This window comes from Electrophorus electricus, chromosome 10 (genome assembly GCF_041902795.1).
Source record: "Electrophorus electricus isolate QZ-2024a chromosome 10, ASM4190279v1, whole genome shotgun sequence".
NCBI lineage: Eukaryota > Metazoa > Chordata > Actinopteri > Gymnotiformes > Gymnotidae > Electrophorus > Electrophorus electricus.
In genome coordinates, this window is record NC_137506.1 from 22,519,949 (window position 1) to 22,541,381 (window position 21,433).

Here is a 21,433-nt window from a genome sequence, read left to right on the forward strand (position 1 = left end):
CACTGGATACATATATACACTATTACACCACTGTGCATACACACACTTTAACACCACTAGACACTCATGCACACTGTAACGCCATTAGACATATACATACTGTAGCACCACTGGACATACACATGCTGTTATACGATTGGACACAGACATGCAATAACACCACTGGACATACACACAACTGAAATACCACTGCACACACAGTACTTTCCTAACGCCTTTACATGTTCTGTGCCTCTTACACAATGGCTAGAGTTTGGAAAAATACAGATCAGTGGCAAAAGCGGGCACTGCTGCTAGCACCATTGCCTTTGCTGAAGAGTCAACGCTGTGCTGTTACCTGGCACCGATGAGGTCGAGGAGGTGCTGCCAGCGCTCGCTGACCTTGCTCAGCTTGTGCTCAATCTCTGAGGCTTTGCTCTCATTGCTGGCACTGACCAAACGCTCCCCCAACTGCTCCAGCTGATGCTTATCCTCCTGAGCTACTGCTAGCTCTTCCTGGTAGTCCTGATGACACACACACACACACACACACACACACACACAAAAACAAACAAACAAACACAAACACAAACACACACACAAATGGGTTAATGCTGACAGATGGCTGGGACTGCACCAGAGTAAATATGTAAATATCAATCAAGTCTTACAGTGGAAGCTAATAGCAGATAATGACAGATAACATCAGCAGCAGGAGCAGCGTGTGTATGATGTGTGGACGCAGTCCTTTTAAATGTACGGGTGCCGTTTTTACTGCAAAGCAACTGTTGCCGGTTGCCATTAATGCAATGGTGAGAGACTTGCCTTTCGGAGTTTCTCGATCATGTCTTCGATGCTGATGTCTCCGTTCTGGGAGACCTTGCTCTCCATGCGAGTGAGCCACTCGGACAGCTCCCTGTACTTCTCGCTAAAGACGGCCCACTCGCTCAGCTTCTCACTCACCCGCTGCCTGCGCAAAGACAACTGCGTGCACACGCACAAGAGTATGAGCGTTTTGCATGAGCTTCGTGTTCAGTCTGTGCAGGTGTATAATCCGTACAGACGTTGAGTTAGACATTGAGATTACCATGTCCTTTCTTTTTTGTTTTACTGTATACACACCTACACATATACTGCTGTAAGGTAACAGCAGGGCCTGAAAAATGAGATGTCAAAATGCATTCCTTCAAGATCTGTATGAAGAGTAGGTTGCACTCAATCATTCTTAAAGCTGTTATTCTTATATGAAAAGCTTGCACACATCCTGTGGTCTACATACTCACATACCGGATGCTACACAGACAAGCTGACAGGAAAGCCCTGCTCACTCTGCATCTGTCTCTCAGTCTCAAGACAACTTATTCTCAGAACATTTGAATTCACCAGGACTATCACCTTCACAGTATTTGCATAAAAAAAGTATTTCAGTAATCGGTACCATGTCATTAGAAGTTTAACTTGGGCTTTAAACTTATAGACTGACACACTGTTTCATAGATTTGTCTGACATTCAGTAGTCTGAGAAATTATTTAAGTGAGGAAGAATTTGAAGTATGCAGAAAATATAGTCATTTAGTTCTAGACAGACTGTATTTTGTTCAGTAATTTTTCAGAGAAAATGCACATCATAGCATTATTTAGAAAATGAGCTCACACATGGTGCAACAGTGCCACCAATCCTCCTACTGTTGTGATGCATGCTAAAAGATACACACCTTTCACAAGTAAAGATGCGCCTTTTTTACACATTATACATTCCACATACAATACTATTATCCTGTGCAGCAAGTCTTGCATAATAAACGTGTATATCACCTATAGATATATTCTGTATGCACTGTGAAGGGTTAATGAAGCACTAAAGTCTTCAGTGTCCTGTGGTGTGTTCATGTACCTGGTGGCAGATCTCCTCCCACTGGCGATGCAGCATCTCAATGCGTTCCTGCAGCACACACAGGTCCTCGGGAGTGATGTGGCTGGACAGAGACTCCCTCAGCACAGTCAGATGAGCCAAGTCCTCCGTCCAGCCATCGAACGTGCTCTCCAACTCCTGCAGGTCAACAGTAGGTCAGAAATACTCTAAACAGGGTTGCTACAAAGCAAAGCGTCATAGGTTGCTTTGGTTTATTGGGTATTGACTCTTTGCAAAGAATCTGCTGCCTGAGTATAGATGTGCAGGAGTCTAGTTTCAAGTAATGGGAGTACCAAATGTACATAACTAAATTTTGCACTTAACTACATTTCTGTTTAACTGCATTACTTTTAATATGCCAGTTTAAATTTTCATTTTAGACAGACACAAGTGTCATTAGTGTCAGTTCTAAAGCCAACAAGCTCTCTTTCTGTTTGCTTTGAATGCTTCAAAACGAGAACACAAAAGTAACCCAGAACACTGTATATAGAAAGAATGTTTACTTGAAAAAGGGGATGTTCATTAGCAAAAAGCTTATAACTTGTGAGGACTGCCTGCTGGGCCATGTGAGGATGACCCGTATGGAAGTGCACGGTACCTTGCATCGCATCTGCTCTGTCTGCAGCTCCTCTTGGTGGTCTGGCACTGGCTGAGAGAGTTGACGTTTAAAGGCTCGCAGTTTCTCCAGAGATCCACCCAGCCCTTCCTCACATCTCTGCCAGTCCTGCAAACACACACACACACACACACAGTTTTTCCAGAGATCTACCCAGCCCTTCCTCACATCTCTGCCAGTCCTGCAAACACACACACACAGTTTTTCCAGAGATCCACCCAGCCCTTCCTCACATCTCTGCCAGTCCTGCAAACACACACACACACAGTTTTTCCAGAGATCTACCCAGCCCTTCCTCACATCTCTGCCAGTCCTGCAAACACACACACACACAGTTTTTCCAGAGATCTACCCAGCCCTTCCTCACATCTCTGCCAGTCCTGCAAACACACACACACACAGTTTTTCCAGAGATCTACCCAGCCCTTCCTCACATCTCTGCCAGTCCTGCAAACACACACACACACAGTTTTTCCAGAGATCTACCCAGCCCTTCCTCACATCTCTGCCAGTCCTGCAAACACACACACACACAGTTTTTCCAGAGATCTACCCAGCCCTTCCTCACATCTCTGCCAGTCCTGCAAACACACACACACAGCTTTTCCAGAGATCTACCCAGGCTTCACATCTGAAGAATGCATGTTGAGTTAAAACCGAACATGTGACACTATATACACAAAACTATATATTAATTACAGCAATAAAGCAGAACTCTGGAGGCCAGAGGGTTACATTAATCTCGCTAGCGCACAGTAATGTGAGAATAATCCAGCAGAGTGGTGTTGTAAGGCAGAGTGCCGGACCTTGAGAAGGACAGCCAGCTCTCGCTTCTGTTCCTCCAGGCAAATGTTGGCGTGCCTCCATTGCTCCTGTATGCCGAGCAGCTCGTCCTGCAGTGTGGCCTCCGTCCGGCTGTCGGCAGACAGGAGCAGCTGCCTACCAGCCTCCACCGTCAGGATGTAGCTGCCCTGCTGCCTCTGCACCACTTTCTCCTTTAGCTGTGGGGACATCAGCAGGGAGCCATCCTTTTAGACTCTCAAAACCGCTTAAAAATTCACATTATACAATTTCTCTTTTAAAACGCTGAAATGACACACCCAGAAAGGGAGCCTGGTATGGACTCCGCATGAAGAAGCATGTCGTGTGGTTCTGTTTACCTGCACAGCGTCCAGCATGGCTCGGGCCCGCTGCAGGGGAACCAGAGTTCCGGGCTGCAGGGCCTCGGCCTGCGGCGAGACCTCCGCCAGCCATTTGCGCAGCTTTTCCACCATCTCTCTGTAGCGCTGCCACTGGCGGATCAGGCTGTCTATGATACCCCGCCTTTGCTGCGCCCGCCGCACCACCCCCTGCCACTGGTTACTGAGCAGGGCCAACTTCAGCTTAAACTCATCTCTGGAGAGGCGCAAGGAGATCTCTTTCACCACAAACTTACTGGATAAAAACTGCTTCTATGTCTGAATGCGGCTACTCACAAAAAGCTTTAGTGTCAAACAAATTATTTCACAAAGTTCCATCTCTATAATTAGGAAAAGTAGATAATAAAGATTTAACCTTCTCACCTGTCATCCACCTGCTCTTGCTCGAGCATGCGCTGTCCATCACTGATGATGGAGTGAAGAACCTGCTGTCTGCTAAACATCTCTGCCTGGAACAACTACGTTAGAAGACGTATGTAAGCATAAGCAAACGTATGCAACATTACAAAACCGAACAACAACTGCACAAAACAGTCAGGGTACATGGGTGCATAATGTTACTAGATTAACCTGACGCTGTGTCAGAGGGTGGAGCTAACCTCATGGGCTCTCTGCTGCTCCATCAGGCTCTGGAAATTTCCGGAGATCTCCACAGCCAGCTTCTCCTCGGTCTGCACCAGAAACTCCATCCATGTCTCACACTTCTCCAGGAACGTCTGCTGCTGCAGCAGAGCAGCCTGTAGCTTACTGCAGACAAAACACATGCACAATATTTAAGAAACTACTCTGAAATATTTATGTTGCACTTCCAGAGAACAAAGTTTAAAGCAAGCAATGGTTGTAAATTCAGAGGCAACAGAGATGCCTGTGGTGAGGAGGCATTAGCATTATCTATGAGATATAAGCTAACTTTATATAACATTAAACCAAAATGCTATGTACTTAAATAGATAGTACTTAAATAAATAGAGGATGCCAATTCAGTCAAACCTGAATCTTTCAGTGGTCTGGGCTGACATGGTGGCCCAGCTCCTGTTCAGGTTCTGCATGCGTTTGATCTCTGAGTCGTTGAGCGGCAGTCTGTAGCCCAGCTCATTCAGACGCTCCAGGTCTGGAGCCATGCTGCTGAACTTCAGCATCTGTCTCTGCACCAGGACAGTGGATAAAACGGCCTCAGTCGGTGCTGACATGGAACATTTAAGTCAAAATGCAGTGTAATCTGCCGCATTGTTTGGTGTGTTTTATTAAGGCCTATGCACCTTCAGCTCCTCCATGCGCTCCTGGACGGAGGACAGGTCGGAGGAGCCGTTGGGGTCCTGACCCTGCAGAGTCTCTGTAGCCTCGGATATCCACCGTTCCAGGGTGTTCAGCTGTTCGTTGAAGGTCTCGTAGTCCTGCACTCCTGCCTGTGAGTAAACACCGCAAGGCTTAGCATGCACCTTTGCAGCCACTGTCTACTGCATTTCCATGGCGCAGCGCTAGCGGTCTGACCTGCAGGGCGGCCTGCTGTCGGCTGAGACCCTGCTCCATAGAGCCCAGGCGCTGGGAGAGGGATAGGTGGTCTGACTGGATGGAGGCCGCGGCAGATGTGTCCACCTGCTGCTTGAGCTGCTCACCCAGCTCCAGCAGCACCTGCAGAGAGGCCTGCACCGGGGCCTGGGCACGCAGCAGCTCCTGGAAGGGCCAAACCGTGGAGGCACAGTATACAAGATGAGCAAAATATGGGCAAAATAACTATATACATGTAGATGCAAGCACAGGTGCTGAACAGGAGCCCAAAAGCTGTGTCTCACGTACACCACAGTCCTGGATCCAGGTGGACACCTCCTCCTCTGAGACGTCTTTCCTCCCAGCTATCTTCAGCAGCTGTTCAGCTCTCTCCTCTAGGCTCTGGGTGCTGTCGTTGGCCTGCTTATAGAGCTCCCGGTAGCTCTGCCAGAGCTGCAGCAGGGCCTTGCTGCTCTTCAGACGCTCCGCTATCTCCTCCAGTAGGCTGCCCCGCCTGAGTCACACAGAAATACCATTTACATGGGCTTGAAAACATAGCTGTGTGTCGTTGGTCAGACGTTTCCTACCTGGCGTTGACGTCTTTGAGGGCATTATTGAGCGAGTCAGACACAGACGGGTGACACTCCTCTAGTAGCTGATGTGTAATGGCTCCAAACCTCCTCAGGCTATTCTCCTGCCTGTCCAGCTCCTCTCGCAGGCTCTGACACACATGACGACAAGGACCAACACAATTTTTCATCTCATAAAAAAACAAAAACAAAATCACATTCACTGCAAGCTAAGCAATGCACAGAAACACAGAAACAGCATAGTCAATGTCAGATGTGTCAGGGCAGTCCCACCTGCAGGCTGTCCACCTGGAGCTGAACTGCCTCCAGAGATCCGGTGAGCAGACGGAAGCGAGACACAGAGTACCTGCCCTCTGTCAGGGAGCCACTGATCTCCTCGGCTGCCCGCTTGTACTGGCTCCACTGATCAGACACAGACCTGAGGCTGATCTTCAGCTGCCCTATCTGTGAAGCCCACACGCCAGGTTCACTATAACCATGCACGCACAGTGCTTATAATGCATAGACTGAGTAAGGAGAATCTAAAAGTCAGCAAAGAATGTACCAAGTGGTCAAGGTTGGCCCAGGTGTGGTTCAGTGCCTGAAGAGTTTCCATGACAACAGCACAGGCCTCGTCTGTCTTGTTCTGGACGAGAGCACAGGCCTGTTCTTCTGTTCTCTCCACCTCCCTCTCCTTCTCTTTAATCGTATCTTCCATTTCCTGGGAGCATACATATTAGAGAGAGAGAGAGAGAGAGAGAGAGAGAGAGTGAGAGAGAGAGTGAGAGATAGGCAGTGGGAAGATGCAAGATGTCGCACATACTGTGGTCATGCTGGTCGTGTTTTGGTACAGGGTAAAGGCGCTCTCACCTGGCAGTCTTTGAGGGCATTCTGCACCGAGGAGAGATCCTCAATCCTGTGTTTCCTCCTCAGTCGCTCCTCCTGAGCAGAGAACCAAGTCTTCAGAGTCTGAACGTTGCTCTCGTACTCCAGCCAGGTCTCCAACAAACCCTCCAGGAACTGGACCTGAAAAAGAAAAAAAAATCAAACATGTCAGCCAGATTATCTGTCGGTTTACTATACTAGAGCACAAGCTTCTGAGGTGCCTCACCCGCTCCGTGACGTGAGCCTGCAGGATCTGCCAGCGGCGGTTCATGGCTCCCAGCCTCTCAGCCAGGTCTGTCTTATCACTGCGCTTGTTCTCCACTTCCTGCCCGCCCAGCTGCACCACCGACTGGTTCACAAAGTCCACAGTCAGCTGTTTGCAGTTCATGTCCACGCGGAATCCCTACAGAAGGAGGGAGCGATGATTAGTCATCACATATCAATTATCCATGAGAGTTGCCAACAATTCCTGTATGCAAGGACACCGGTACATTTTTTATTTTTTTTAATTGATGGTAGTGACAATGACTGTCCAGGTACCCTACCTTGTACCTCTGCAGGTATTCCTGGATGACCTTTGAGCCCACGGCTCCCTTCATGTTTTCTTCATCCTCCTCCATCACTCTCTCCATCAGCGAGATCCAGTTCACCAGCTCAGTGATGGCATGGCGGGATGCCAACTTGTCCATTTGTGACTGACATGGAGAAAAATCCACCATTAGCACTGAGAAAAAAACTACGGAAAAACCAAAAAGACCACTTAATAGGACGGAAAGCTTTCAGCGAATCCTGGCCAGCTGACCCAAGCCTGGGGGGCAGCAGTAGTCCAGATCTGCAGGGCAGGTAATGCAGTTTGGAGGGTAACAGCAGGGTGCAAGACGCTACCTGGTGGAGTTTCTCCTGCACAATGGGGATTCGGGTGAGGAGCTCGGTCCACTGGGCCTCAACACGTGCCAGCTCCGACCGCAGCACACCCGTGTCTGCCTTCTTCAGCCTCAGAAGCTGCCCACCCTCATTCAACACTGAGCTCTCCAAGGAGGAGCGAGCTTCAACTTCCTTACTAAACTCCTGCAGGAAGACAGCAAGTGGATGTATCACACACACAGTAAAGCATTCAGTCCAGTCGACCAAAAGAAAGAATGATATAAATGTACATTTAGAGATGGTAGCCCTACATAAATTTAAATTTAGTACAGTATATTTAAGGAAAATTAAGTGAAATGTCCAGCATAAAGTGGACTTAGACAGCGGTTCATCCTTGAGCAGGTTAGCGTTTAAAGACCGTGGGAATAACTGACTAGGCTTGATTGTGCAGTGAATTGGTACTAACCAAGAAAGCTGACAGGTGGTCCCGAACTGTCTCCTGTCCCTCAGGCACTGTTACCGACTGAGTGCTCCAGAACTCCAGGTTTTCCAGGGCTTCCTGCAGCCACTGGTTCAGTTCAGCAGATTCACTCTGATACCTGAGCAAAACAGCCACCATACATGGATTTGATTATCCATGAAACAAATCAAATCTGCACTAAGCCAAGGTATACTTCTTAATCCCTGGGACGACTTGCAACTCAGCTAATAAAAGATCTTTTTCTTATATCATTCCTAAACTCTAGTATAGTGTTGCAGGGATTACAGTTTCTATAGATATTATATGCAGCTAGTTCACTTCATTTCACTGTGATATTTTGAACTGAAAATAGAAGTGAATGTTGATGTGCTTGGGGCTGGACCTGGTCCAGTGTTTGAGGAGCGACTCCAGCTGCTGCAGCTCTTTGCTGACTTTGCTGGTGTTGCTAAGCCAGTGCTCGCCCAGCAGGGTTAGCTGGTTCTCCAGGCTGTGGCAGGCCACACACTGCAGCAGACGTTTGCCCTCCTCCAGCACCTGATGCAACTTGTGCTGGTGCTCCGTCAGAATGGATTTCAGGCGCTGGGTGGCAGATGATGGGATCACCATTAATGAGTTTGTGTCAAACCCTCAGGGCCCCACTAGCTGGTTCACATTCTGCCATACATACGCATAAAACAGCTTTGGCAAACGTGAATAACTAGTGCTAATGTACCTGATAGAGAGCTATTCTTTCAGTCAGCTTCTCCTCAGTCTCCTCCAGCAGTGGGATAGCAGGCATACTGCCTTCCACCTCTTCCAGATGTCTGTACAGACACTGGTAATCCAGAATCAGACGGCTCCATGTCTGGTGAAGAAACACACACATGCGCCCGTGCACACATACGCACACAAGGATGCACAAAAAAGCAGAGAAATTAATTAACATTTGCAATAACTTCTTCAGCTAGGACTCCCCGTTATGCTAACTCAGATTGTCTCTCACCTCCAGAATGTATTCCAGCTCCACTCCTCTCTTGTGAGCCGTCTTCAGGATGCCCTGGGCCTGGGCCAAGGTCTCCTCTAGAACCTGGCTTTCTTGAGGCACAACAAAGGCAATAATTTTCTTATAGAATGTCTCAGTCAGGACCATATGCCACTCCAATCCTTGAAAGAATTCCTGGAATGGTAAGTGAAAACAAGAAAGAAAAACACTTATCTTAACATCATTTACTATATGCGCTACAGCTTTTAATGAATGCAGTGCCAGAACCCAGTAGCTTGCCTTGTGTTTGTCCAACAGACTCTGGACTTCTTCCACAGATCCTGCAATCATCTTCTCGCCTGCAGCCATCTTGTCCTGAGCAGTGTCTACCAGATCCACCAGGTCTTGTAGTGCTCGCTCATACTGGCTCTTCAGAGCCATGTTCTGGTTCAGCCCACTGCGTCGTGAGCCCACCATCATCACCAGCTCCTCATACATGTCCTACATAACATGTCACACAAGGAAAACATCACAGGATCATCCTCCCGAGCACCTCAGATCAACCTGAATCCCTATTAAAAGTAGTTTTGTTGTGTTCTGATCAAAGCACATTAAAGACTGAATGTGCACCTGGAGCTTCAGCAGCTCATTGGTGGAAATCTGATCAGGCTGCAGTTCCATGCTTCTGGATTTCAGATTTGTGATTTTTTGCTCAAACTCCTTCAAGGTCTCTTCAGCTTCTGCAATTGTCTATTTACACAACATCACGTTAGCAACTTATAATGACAATGACAATAATGACAGTCACAACAGTATTGATAGTATTGACAATCTCTCCAGTATGGATGTACGTGCAGTTTTATCCTGTACCTCCAGCTGTTTTGTGGATGGGTGGTTGAGAGTCTCTGCGAGTTTCTGTAAAATCTGGAACTTGCTCTCACTAAGAGCAGAGGAGAGAAGCTTCAACTCAGTCTGTAAAGAACAAAACAGATAATCACACATGAGGTGAATCACACGTGGTCATCCTAGTGACTGTAAAGTCTGAAGTTAAAATGGTCTTATCTTATTGGCCTAGTATTAACCTGGAAGGCAGTGAGTGCCTGCATCCTGCTCCTCATGGTGACACAACGTTGCTCTACGGCTGAGTCCAGGGCTCCCAGTCGGCGAGACAGGCAGTCGAGGGTTTCCTCCATCAGGGCCTGTTCCTCTGCACTGAACCCCACAGCGCCCCCTAGCAGGACCCGACTACGGCTCACCTCTCCTTTGACCTCGGCTACATCCTTTCCTAAAGCCTGCAAGATATGCGGATGGAAAAAGTAATTAAACATTTATTCTTTTGATAACTCAGCCATCATAAATAAATCATTTAAACATAATTTGCAAAAACAGAAGATGGCTGGCCTCGTGGTTAGACAGCTGTGTCTCTGCGTTCTCTGTCAGAAGGACGGGCCCAGAGAACAGATTGTTTTCCGCCTCATCCAGCCAGGATGAGGTGGCAGCGACGGCGCTGTACAGCTGCTGCTCCATGTGGAGGGCTTGCCCTTCTTCTAAGCCTGCCACCTGCACACATGGGAGTGGGAGATGCTACAGCAGCGTATGCCACCCTCAAACGCACAGCACAAGCACGGGTCAGGATGTAGGCAGCAAGGCAACCGTGGTTACCTGAGCCTGGCTCGAGAGGTCCTCTGCAGCCTGCCTGAGCTCATTGTACAATCCCCTTATGGTGGACTTGTCCTGGACCCGGGCCTCTCCACTGTACATGGGAGCAGAGGTGCTCACTCGAGCAGTTCTGGAATAAACCTGCAGAAAAACAATGTCAGAACAAGCTGCCCTGTACTGGACTGTGGTTACAGAGCAAAAGGAAAGGGACTTTGTTGGAAATCTAACCAACATGTTTTGATTATTTGATAGCAAAATTTCCTTATTCCTAATTACTATCTTTCACTACAGTACCCTGCAGTTACTCCTTAGAATGTTATTACCGGTTGCTTAGAGTCCTGCTCCAGGCTGCTCTGGAGGAGATGCAGTTTGGTGGTCAGGTCTTTCCTCAGGCTCTCCCACCTATGTATCCGGCTTGGTACAACCTGGTTCTCCTGGTCTCGATCTGGAGAGAGTGTCTCGTTCACACTGCACAGAGAGTGTGAGGCACAGACAGATTGTGTGTCAAAGACAAAGAATTGTGTTCACAGCACAGTGGAGAAACACAGAGGTTAACCTAGAGGCATGGCTTACAGGAGCGAGGGTAGGGAGATAAATATATGCAAACAACTAAACTGAAAGCCTGTCATTCAGTACAGACCCAGTCATTGAAGTGGGTGCAGAAAACAGTGAACCCATTTAAGTGGAAAATAGTAAAACCATTCTTTGTGATAGGCAGGCCGTGGGGTATGCCTACTGTACAAGCCTGAAAAGGATGGAGCCATCACCTGGCCCTGCTGGGTGAAGCCTGCTGGGTGAGGATCTCTTCTCCACGGCTCGCCACGGATTTCAGCAGCTTCTTCTGTTCTGCCAGCTGTTCCTCAAGCTCCTTATCACACAAGGCATGGCACATTTTTAGTCTAACATTCTCAAATCATAGAGGTTAAAGCAAAGCTGAGTATTCTTTCTTATTTCCTAAAAATTGTATGAAATGCAGAATGTGAATACTTGTTATCTGAGGCGTAGTAATGAGAAGGTGGCCCTGTGACAGACACTCTTCCATACCTTCTGTCTCTGGAGGGAATCCTGGTGCTGCAGGTTTCGTGTGGATCTGGCCTGGGCCAGCCAGTCCTGCATGTTTGGACTCTGAGAGAGACTGGAGTCCGATTCAATGTCAGACTGCTCCTGCAGTGAGCCCTGCATTCCAGACATACACAGCGTATAGTGTCGGCCTCTACGATGACACCATCGATAGTTTCAACAGATTAAAAGGCTGCCCAGAAGATGTCTGAGTGTACGAGATGATAAGATGTTGGATTTGCTCAGGTAACAAAACAGGGTCATTCCCTAAAAAATTTCAAAAGAAATCTGATTCACAAAATGATTTTCATTTTAATTATGATAACAGGAAATCATGAAGCAATTATTTAGAACAATCATTAGATTCATCACTGAATATATATTCTTAAGTGTATCTGTGAACCTCATAGAGAAAAGGCTTGATCATGCCCCACTGATCAATGGCAACCCAGAAGCATTCCATTTTTACAGTACATGCCGAGAGATGCCAGGTGCTAAAGAGAACAATATTTACTATGTTCATTACATTCAGTATCTGGAATTTCAGCTCTTCCCAAACCACAGTAGCCTGTAAGGAACACAATGGCATGGTTTTGTAATATAGTCCACTTTTTATGCAGTATTATGAATAACCATACAGGCTATTACAAGCAATTATCTGGGTGTTACAATAAAATCAGAATAAAAAGCTTTGTAATGAGTTTTCACTGTAATTATTGCTTTCATTATAATGAATCACCTTAATTAGTCCCTAGGCATTTATATAATAATGATCAGACCTTATGGTGTTCATGAGAAGACCTTTAGGCATTTCTGGATGATCAGTTCAGTGTACAACGCTAATGAGTGTAAGGACTCCTGGAGAGCAAGCGGCTCATGCTGAACCTCTGAAAGCTGACCTTGATGTTGAGCTGCCTGTCCTGAAGCATGCGTTGCAGCTCCAGCAGGCTGCCCTTCAGGATGTGTAGTTTCCTGGCCAGCTGCTCGGCCTCGCTCCGGGTCTCGGGTTGGCCCTCCAGCAGCAGTGCCTCGCAGAAGCCTGAGAGCTCGGACAGAGCCAGCACCTTCTCCTCCATCTCCAGCAGCAGGTTCTGCAGCAGGTGCAGCAGAGAGGCCAGCTCAAACATGGTCTCAGCAACCTCTGCCCACCAAGGGCAGGGAAGACGGCCTATGGTTAGTGACTACGGCCTGCAGCATGACATGGCCCAGTCTCATTCCAGGCCCTTATCCGCACACCGAGCACAGCACGCTAATCCTAATCCCTCACATGCCATGCTCCCAATATGCATCCATAGATGCAGTGACACACCAATGTGCTGACATAGTGATCTTTCCCCTAAATCTTTAAATATATTTACAAGGTTAGTTAAACGCCAACAGTGTCGCCCAGCTGCTCAGTTGACTCCTATTGTTCTTATCGCCTTTAGCCTCTCCCTACGTGCCAGATACAACTCCTACCACCTCATCATTTAACCAATGAAAAGCACCTTGCTACATATTAAAGGTAGGGCTGGTCGACAGTGCTGCCAGCACCAATCCAGTTAGAGGAATCTACTAACCACCTGACAGCCAGCAAAGCGCCCAGTGCATATTAAGATGAGGCATATGCATAATCTTCTTACAGCTCATGCGACAGCATCTTAGGAACCACCTGAATGCTTTTAGGTCTAATACTGCTGTTTACTTGTTTAAATCATCTTACAATGATAGAATGACTTATAAGAGGGCTGTGATGCATGCAATAAACAAAAATTGAGGGAGTTTTAATTATGGTCCTCAGTGCCCTTGTCTGTCTGTAAAAATGTCCATAATGAATGTGGCCAGTAGATGGTGCTCCAACCTGACAGTCTGACAGCTGCTCATTCAAGTCTGCATCCTGTGGAGTACAGTCAAGTGTCCGACGTGTACACAGCAACCATTGGTCGAGCTCATCCACCTGGCTGAGGTAGTGATGCAAGGCCTGCTCCTGCTGCTTCTTCTCCAGACGGTCACTCAGACACTCCTGCACCACAAACCAGCCAATCATCACATCAGTGCCCAGAACATCAATAAACACAAGCCAATTTTTCTATCTATGGCTAGAGGACATTTTTTAGTTAGATGCAGGAAAAGAGTTACAGACAGCAATCAGAAAAGGCTGGCCCAGGTTGTTTCTTTGCCGTCAGTCTAGTAAGTACCTCCAGAAGCTGTTGTTTGCCAGAGGCTTTCATGTGGATGGTGGCCATACGTTCAGACAACACTGTGAGCGTGGACTGCATGGCTAGTTGCTCAGCTGTATCTGAATCCATTGTGTCAGAGATTAGTTCCTCAACAAAGCTGGACTGCAGCCTGTCTATGTCATCCTGCAGCCTAGCAGTGTCCTCCATCAGGTTCTGAAACCGCATACCACAATTGAACCATAATGTCTACATGGAAACCTGCACTGTAGAAGCATTTGATCTCCATAATTGTGTTGAAAGCAGTAGTGGTCAGGAGTATGGTACAAGCCTTCTAAAGCAACCTCTTACCTGATGCAGGACCATCTGCCTGCCTGGGCTCAGGTCAAGCAGTGGGGGCTCATTCAGTTTGGCCTCGATGGACTCCATCTTGGTGGAAATGCTCTGCAAAGATGCCTGGTATCGTTGTTGTCTCTCCAGAGCCTCATAAAGTGTCCTCTGCTTTTCACTGATCTGCAAGGTGGACAAGACGTGATGAAAATTACAGTACCTAGTTCAGTACTGAAAAGCTACAGCACATATAGCTACTGTTTCTTGGCATGCTTGTCACATACCACATTTTTCAGGGTGTCCCATGAGCGCTGAAGCTCATCTAGGTTAGCTACAGACTCTAGGGTGGGATCGTACAGCTCCTGTACAGGAGCTCTGGTCAGAGTAGCTCGGCCCATAACCAACTAAAACCAAGACAGCAATCAAGGCAAACGTCAGTGAATGTCCATTATATGCAACACAGTGTTAAATGAACAAAACCAGCTACATTTAAAATATGAAAGATGTCAGTGAACCAGAAATTTGGCAGCAAAAGTCACACTGCATAATAAACCTGTAAGAGCAGATGCTCTGGGATCAACTAGAGTACCTGGCCCGATGAAGCCTCAGCGTTAGTTACAGGAGAGGGGGAGCGACAGAAAGAAGGGGAGGAGATCTCGCTAGTGGCGCCCTCTTCCCCCGACTCCTCAGTAACAGGAGACAGGAGGTGACTGCGCCCAGAAGCCATCTGACCCCACGCCGGCCAAAGAGCAGTGCAGAAACAAGCAAACGAATATTAATTCAACAATTAGTCCTGATACTTTTGATCTGGTCAGCCAGAAGGTAAAAAAAGTCATTACCGAACATCAGTATGCTGAACTCATTTTAAAGGTGTGTCGCGTGCAGGAAATGCGCACCCTCCAATTTGTTGCTCGGAAGTGGTGTGCACCCGTCCCTTGATATGCCACACAGTTGTACTCACCACACCCATCGAGGGCTGGGACAGTAGCTGCTTGGCCTCTGCAGCTCGACCCACTTCCTGTTCACTCTCTGGCAGGTTCTCAGCATCGCTCACCGCCAGCAGTGTGGTGGCATGCTTGGCTTTCACCGTCAACATCTTACACTTAGAGTTCAAAGATGCAATCTGCTCCTGATAGCCTTTGATTTTCTGGGCAAGCTCCTGTTTAAGGACAGCCAGAAGTATCTAGTTATTGGATTTGTCACTTTTTCAATAATAAGCATTTAAACAATACAATGTACAAAATAAATCCTGTTCTGAGGAGGACTGAGGACCATCTTCATCAGAGACATTTTTCAGAATAAACTAAATGAGGCTAAAAGGTATGTATCTGTTCTAGAGCATGTTTACCTCATGGTGGCGTATCTGAGTCTGAAGTTCCTGGATGTTGGTGGTGGGGACAGGTCTGTCCTGGATGACCCTGTGAGAATCCTCGATTAGTCCCTGCAGATGCCGCATCTCCTGTTCGTACTGCTCATACTGCACCACGGCCTCCTAGGAAAGTGCATACACCCAAGCACACACATATAGACACACATGCAATCACCCAAACACACACAGACACATACACAAGAGTTGTAGAATATTAAGATATAATGTAAAATCAGTACACTTCAAACTGCTCCCCAACATCTTCCCAGACAGGGTCACAGCAAGCCAGTGATATTTTGGGCAAGCCTTATGGGTGCTCAGGGCTATTATGCATCTAAACTAAAGCAATAGAAAGCAGATGGAGCTGCAGTTCTGGATCATAAATATGACTGCATGACTGTGTAGTGCACTGGTAAGCAAACGCATGTTTAATGCTAATACTAGCTCTGCATCCCAAGTCCTAACTCGAGAGAATGCACTCAAGGCTACTTGTGTAAACAGAGCACGAGTGCACGGTTTTAAAAATGGCCATAGGGAGGTGCATGTAAATGTGCTGTGCAATCACCCCCTACCTGCAGGATGTTGCACTGCTGGATGGCCGTGTGCTGCAGCTGGCTGGCCTCCTGCTGCAGGGTGAGGGCGGTGCGGCAGATGGCCATGCTCACCATCACCTCCTCTGGCACGCGAAGGCCGCTCTGGCATGCGTGAACCACCTGCGTCTGCTGCTTGAAGCTCTCCATGTCCGTCAGCAAACGCTGTAAGAAAATGCCACAGTCCACAGTCAAACTATTTGTGCAGCAGGAACCGTTCCTCATTAAGCATGCATTAGGTCTTATGTGAGATTATGAGAGTTTGATCATCTCCAGGTTCATTTTAGTCCTGAGTGAGAGTTTCCGGTGGGCGGAGTAATACCTGTCTCTGTGTGAGTGTGCCCGGTGGGTGGAGTAATACCTGTCTCTGTGTGAGTGTTCCCGGCGGGTGGAGTAATACCTGTCTCTGTGTGAGTGTTCCCGGCGGGTGGAGTAATACCTGTCTCTGTGTGAGTGTTCCTGGCGGGTGGATTAATACCTGTCTCTGTGTGAGTGTGCCCGGCGGGTGGAGTAATACCTGTCTCTGTGTGAGTGTTCCCGGTGGGTGGAGTAATACCTGTCTCTGTGTGAGTGTGCCCGGTGGGTGGAGTAATACCTGTCTCTGTGTGAGTGTTCCTGGTGGGTGGAGTAATACCTGTCTCTGTGTGAGTGTGCCCGGTGGGTGGAGTAATACCTGTCTCTGTGTGAGTGTGCCCGGTGGGTGGAGTAATACCTGTCTCTGTGTGAGTGTTCCCGGTGGGTGGAGTAATACCTGTCTCTGTGTGAGTGTGCCCGGTGGGCGGAGTGATACCTGTCTCTGTGTGAGTGTGCCCGGTGGGCGGAGTGATACCTGTCTCTGTGTGAGTGTTCCCAGTGGGTGGAGTAATACCTGTCTTTGAGAAAGCTGCTCTTTGAGGCTTAGGCGGGCCAGTTCTGGTGAGGTAAGAGTGGACTGGACCTGCTCCAAGGCCACATGCAGTGCTTTCACCTCACTCTCAAACGTCTCCATGTCCTGACCAATAGAATTCAATGTGTGACTTTTCTGCACTAGCACGCATGCTACGTCACCTTATTGCTACCCAGTTCAGTTGAAACTTCATTAAATGTATAATTATGAGAGATAAAAACAACGCTGTGGTGAGTCTGCAGCACCTTAGCGGCATCCTGCAGGCTCTGCAAACGGAACCTGATGGCTTGCTCCAGCTCCTCTGTGTGGCGGCTCAGCTCAGCCACCTGCTGCCCCATGGCCTCAACCTGCAGGGACTCGGACAAGAGCTCCACCTTCTCCTGCATGGCTTCCAGGTCACCGTGAAGCTCCCTTGACTCATGCAATACAGACTGCAGGGCCAAGACATTAAATAACAATAATAGCTCATTTTATAGAGTTAACAATTCCATTTGATGATGCACTGGATTCAGGCAGAATCTGAAATATATTCGCAGACTTGGTGGCTAAAATGAGAGATCATGGGTGGCAGGCGTATATTAGGCCTGTAGGTGCTAGGGGATTTGTAGCTAGATCTGCAAAATCTTTGCTTGTGAAATATGGTTTTAGAGGCTGAACGCTAAGGGTAGTTGTGAAGGAATTATCTGAAGTAGCTAAAAGGCCTAGTCAGTGCCTGTGGATGAGGAGAGCACAGGATGAGGAAATGCATCACGAAGATGTTCAGTGTCTCATGTATGTAGAGGACTGAGCATGTGAGTGGACTTTTGTGTCATTTCACTGTCATGATAGAATGGTCGATCCAGATGGAATCAGTGCCAAAACAGATTTTATGCATTAGGAAGGGAATGACTGCAAGGGGGCAGTACAGTGGGTAAATATAAGCAGATTAATTCAGTATGTACTGTTGCTGTAGTGAGTAAAGACCATATGGAACTAGTGGCACTGAGCACGCTTTAATGGTGTTAGATGGGTGGGATAGGGCCTTAGGCACCAGGGAGGCCAATGTGGGTTTACATCTAATGAGGCTTTGCACATGGTTGGTTTAAAAGAGAGCTTGGAGGGGAGTGAGTCTGGGATGCCAGACCTCACTGTTGAGCCTTCAGGAGCGAAACACAGAAAAAGGAAGTTGCCTACCTAATGACACCCATTAAAAGCTTTATTAATAGTGGTTAATATTAAGAAGTGATTGGCTGGGCCCTATGTGAAACTCTAAAGTTTTTATATATATAACTATATATTATCTATCATTATATATTATTGTATTATATGTCAGATATTACTATATACTTACTAATACTAGTAAATATTACTATACATATAGCCTATATGCTATTGCATATATTACAATCATTACAACAGTAAGATGATAATCTGCCTTTGCAAAAATGGCAGCTTTTTTACATATAAATTCATAGTTCTTCACAGTGTGATATTGCTGACCTGGTACATTCTGATCTGCTCTTGCAAGTGAGAGGAGGAGTTCCAGATGATGTTGGCTTTAACTAGGCTCCTGGCTTGTTCTGTCCACTTCACTATAAATTCCAGCATCTCACTGTACTCATCTAGATGAGCATCGGCCTGGTGAAAAGACACCCCGGAATCAAGAAAATATCTGTCATATCACTCTATCATGATACCTTCTTTTAAAATATGCAAGCACTAAAAAAACATTCATACAGATGTGGAACAATTTTGTCAGAATTTGTTTTCTGGCTTGAATATAGCTTAAATGTAGTCATTCTTCTGTATTCTTTTTAGACAAGGCATACATATACCTTCTTTAGCCAGACTTTCCTATACTCTGCCAGACGGATGGTGTGTTGGTGGATCTCCCCTAACTTGGTGATGGCATCGCCAACTTGTTTGGCAAGAAGTGGATTACGCCGACCAAAGTCCTGTACAGCGGCATCCAGCTCAGCCAGTGTCCTGCCACAGCTCTCGAGCTCATCACAGAAGCCCTGGGTACAACAAAAGGAGACACCCGTGAAATGACACATGAGTGCACACTGAGATCACTAATAGTATTCAAGAATATGGATTGTACACAAAACTGGTTAAAACAAACCTGAGTTTCTTCTTTGGCTTGATCAATATCAGTGGCCTTTTCTTTCAGTGCGGCAGAAATGGTTTTCATTTTCTCAGACACATCATGGATCCTGGAGTTAAACTCTTCCTTGATAACTCTGGTCTTCTGAATATCTCTCTCCTTTGCTTGGATCTTGGGCAATAATGTGTACCGTTTCAAACAGTAAAATGACATTGTAGATTAAGTAAAAAGAAAACATAACATTCATTATTTCTGTTCAAACTACACTACAAATCTGCTTGAAAGTGATTATGTACCTGATCTTCAATAGAACCCAGAGCCAAGGCAGCTTCAGCCAGCTGCATGGAGATCTCTGAGGGTAGGATGGTGTACAAGTCCAGATACTTGCTCTGTTGTTGCTCTGCGATCTTATCCACATTCTGGCGATGGGTTATCAGTTCCCCATGCATTACCTAAACAGAGTCAACCTACATTACCTAAACAGTCCACGTACACTCTGTGATTTTAAAATGAAAAGATTGCAAGATCATGAAATAGGATGTATGCCTAAAAATATGAATATCTATGATGCAAACAAAGAAATGAGTCACCTCCAACTCTTGTGTGAGAATGTCTACATCTGCAGTGGGATTGAGCAGTAGCTCTCTGGAGTCCTGTATCCAGCTCTTCACCAGGCTCAGTCCCCTCTCCACATCTTCCCTGTCTTTAAGTTCCTGCTGGACTCGTCCTCTGCCTGTTCTGGACTTCTGTAGGAGACTGGGAGAGACAAACACCAAAGCACTAAATAAAAAGTAACTAGTTAATGTATAGCAATTGCAGTTCAGAATCAGAAACTAGTTTAAAGCCACCCAAAAGAAAACAGCCCATCTTGTTCACGTCTTTACCTCTCAAACTGATCTTGGACAGCTTTGATCTCCTTTAGACTGGGTAGCTGGTCATGGTCGGTGGTTGGTGCAGGGACCTCAACGTCATGCAGCAGGCTGAGGGCATACTGGCGCAGGAGCGTAAGTGAGGACTGCTCCCTTTCCAGGTCCTGAATGACCATTTCATGCTGTTCCAGATGGGACTGCAGTGTGGCTTTAGAGGCTTTTTCTACAGCACACTCAGGAACACGACTTCTCAGCTCTTCTGCTGTAGCCCTCACTTTCATCATCTAAGATATTTAAAAAGGGATTAATAAGGTTTCAGCTCTGTACAGTTGCAAACAGCAGCAATAAGAAATGGTATAAAAGTTCAGGTTGTCATGATTTTGAATAATTTGATTACAAACAAGACACTAGTGTTTGCATATGGTCTGTGCCCATTTTGCATATGGTGTGCACATATATGAAGTTACCTTCTCTCTGAACGTCCTCCACTCATGAGCTGTGTCCTCCAGCACCCTCTCTTGTCCTCGGGCCACGCTGCGTAGTCTGGTCCAACGCTGCCAGACCGTGGTCATGGAGCGACTAATAGTAGCTTTGCTGGCATCGCTACCAATCAGCTCCAGCTGAGATGCTTGCTCCTCCAGGCCTGTCAGCTTCTCTTGGAATCCATTTACCATGGACACCAGTGTCTGCAAGACAGAGGAGAAGGAATTACCAAATGTTCCACAAGCAATTATATCAGTTAGATTATTTGGAATATTGAAAGCTAGTCATATAGGTCCTCTTTACCTTATGACCCCTGAGTTTCTCTTCTGCCTCCTGAATGGTTTCAGCCTTGGCTGTGGAGAACTCAGTAAGTTTCTTCTCTGCCTCATTCATCAGCTCAATGACTGTCTGTCTGGCCTCCTGATAGCATTTCCACTGTGTCACACAGCTGACAAAAATGTGATGAGCAATCATTACTGTATAGTCACTCTTACAACATTATTATTGTTGTTGTTGTTGTAAAATAGAGCCCTGACATCCACTGTACCTGTTCAAGACATCCTGGTGACACTGGAGCTGGTCTCTGACTTCCACACCTCTTTGATGGGCTGATTCCACACTCAGCCTCAGCTGCTCTTGAGCTGTTGGGTTCACCAGGTTTTCCAGCTGGGGTGGAAGTGACTCCAGCTCTTGTAGCACACCCAGGAATTCCTGCTCAGTGGCCATGATGTCCTCCTGCTGTCTCAAGCACTCCTCATAGTTCTCCACATCCACTCCCAGACTGGCCTGCTGCAGAAAGCCCACTGCATCCTCAAGCCACTCACAAGCAGCCTGCATACGTGAGTGGTACTTCTGACAAAGAGTCAGAGCTTGCTCTAGGGTGATCTGAAAAAGACATATTGAGATAAGAAGACCACATTAAACAACAATAAAATATACTGATGGTTTTCCAATGGAAAGTTGTGATGTTTCTGCCTAGCATTGTGTAAGTA

The 21,433-nt window shown here is 46.9% G+C and overlaps 1 protein-coding gene across 15 annotated transcripts in view; it reads right to left on the bottom strand.

The window, feature by feature from the left end:
* Positions 1–21,433, bottom strand: part of syne1b (spectrin repeat containing, nuclear envelope 1b) — an 85,097-nt gene that overhangs the window by 12,051 nt on the left and 51,613 nt on the right. For 9 of the 15 annotated variants that reach the window (XM_027011182.3, XM_081722059.1, XM_081722057.1 and 6 more), the window contains 53 exons: positions 20,989–21,326; positions 20,745–20,889; positions 20,426–20,644; positions 19,974–20,242; positions 19,680–19,845; positions 19,386–19,541; positions 19,108–19,260; positions 18,818–19,000; positions 18,483–18,620; positions 17,249–17,434; positions 16,986–17,108; positions 16,100–16,282; positions 15,507–15,650; positions 15,120–15,317; positions 14,748–14,885; positions 14,443–14,562; positions 14,180–14,341; positions 13,850–14,044; positions 13,513–13,674; positions 12,572–12,763; positions 12,199–12,240; positions 11,658–11,789; positions 11,381–11,481; positions 10,937–11,081; positions 10,617–10,754; positions 10,356–10,514; positions 10,037–10,246; positions 9,825–9,926; positions 9,585–9,704; positions 9,255–9,455; positions 8,976–9,149; positions 8,706–8,837; positions 8,376–8,572; positions 7,979–8,111; positions 7,534–7,716; positions 7,194–7,343; positions 6,875–7,051; positions 6,634–6,789; positions 6,329–6,484; positions 6,058–6,228; positions 5,782–5,915; positions 5,504–5,708; positions 5,198–5,380; positions 4,966–5,112; positions 4,697–4,851; positions 4,306–4,453; positions 4,070–4,164; positions 3,668–3,902; positions 3,314–3,508; positions 2,490–2,615; positions 1,874–2,029; positions 805–963; positions 338–504 (listed from right to left, as the gene is read on the bottom strand). In XM_027011182.3, the coding sequence (XP_026866983.2) occupies positions 338–504; positions 805–963; positions 1,874–2,029; positions 2,490–2,615; positions 3,314–3,508; positions 3,668–3,902; positions 4,070–4,164; positions 4,306–4,453; positions 4,697–4,851; positions 4,966–5,112; positions 5,198–5,380; positions 5,504–5,708; positions 5,782–5,915; positions 6,058–6,228; positions 6,329–6,484; positions 6,634–6,789; positions 6,875–7,051; positions 7,194–7,343; positions 7,534–7,716; positions 7,979–8,111; positions 8,376–8,572; positions 8,706–8,837; positions 8,976–9,149; positions 9,255–9,455; positions 9,585–9,704; positions 9,825–9,926; positions 10,037–10,246; positions 10,356–10,514; positions 10,617–10,754; positions 10,937–11,081; positions 11,381–11,481; positions 11,658–11,789; positions 12,199–12,240; positions 12,572–12,763; positions 13,513–13,674; positions 13,850–14,044; positions 14,180–14,341; positions 14,443–14,562; positions 14,748–14,885; positions 15,120–15,317; positions 15,507–15,650; positions 16,100–16,282; positions 16,986–17,108; positions 17,249–17,434; positions 18,483–18,620; positions 18,818–19,000; positions 19,108–19,260; positions 19,386–19,541; positions 19,680–19,845; positions 19,974–20,242; positions 20,426–20,644; positions 20,745–20,889; positions 20,989–21,326 (8,654 nt within the window). Of the gene's footprint in view, positions 1–337; positions 505–804; positions 964–1,101; positions 1,850–1,873; positions 2,030–2,489; positions 2,616–2,953; positions 3,089–3,313; positions 3,509–3,667; positions 3,903–4,069; positions 4,165–4,305; positions 4,454–4,696; positions 4,852–4,965; positions 5,113–5,197; positions 5,381–5,503; positions 5,709–5,781; positions 5,916–6,057; positions 6,229–6,328; positions 6,485–6,633; positions 6,790–6,874; positions 7,052–7,193; positions 7,344–7,533; positions 7,717–7,978; positions 8,112–8,375; positions 8,573–8,705; positions 8,838–8,975; positions 9,150–9,254; positions 9,456–9,584; positions 9,705–9,824; positions 9,927–10,036; positions 10,247–10,355; positions 10,515–10,616; positions 10,755–10,936; positions 11,082–11,380; positions 11,482–11,657; positions 11,790–12,198; positions 12,241–12,571; positions 12,764–13,512; positions 13,675–13,849; positions 14,045–14,179; positions 14,342–14,442; positions 14,563–14,747; positions 14,886–15,119; positions 15,318–15,506; positions 15,651–16,099; positions 16,283–16,985; positions 17,109–17,248; positions 17,435–18,482; positions 18,621–18,817; positions 19,001–19,107; positions 19,261–19,385; positions 19,542–19,679; positions 19,846–19,973; positions 20,243–20,425; positions 20,645–20,744; positions 20,890–20,988; positions 21,327–21,433 lie in introns of those variants that run through there. The other 6 variants (XM_027011178.3, XM_027011179.3, XM_027011180.3 and 3 more) reach the window with 3 other exon arrangements.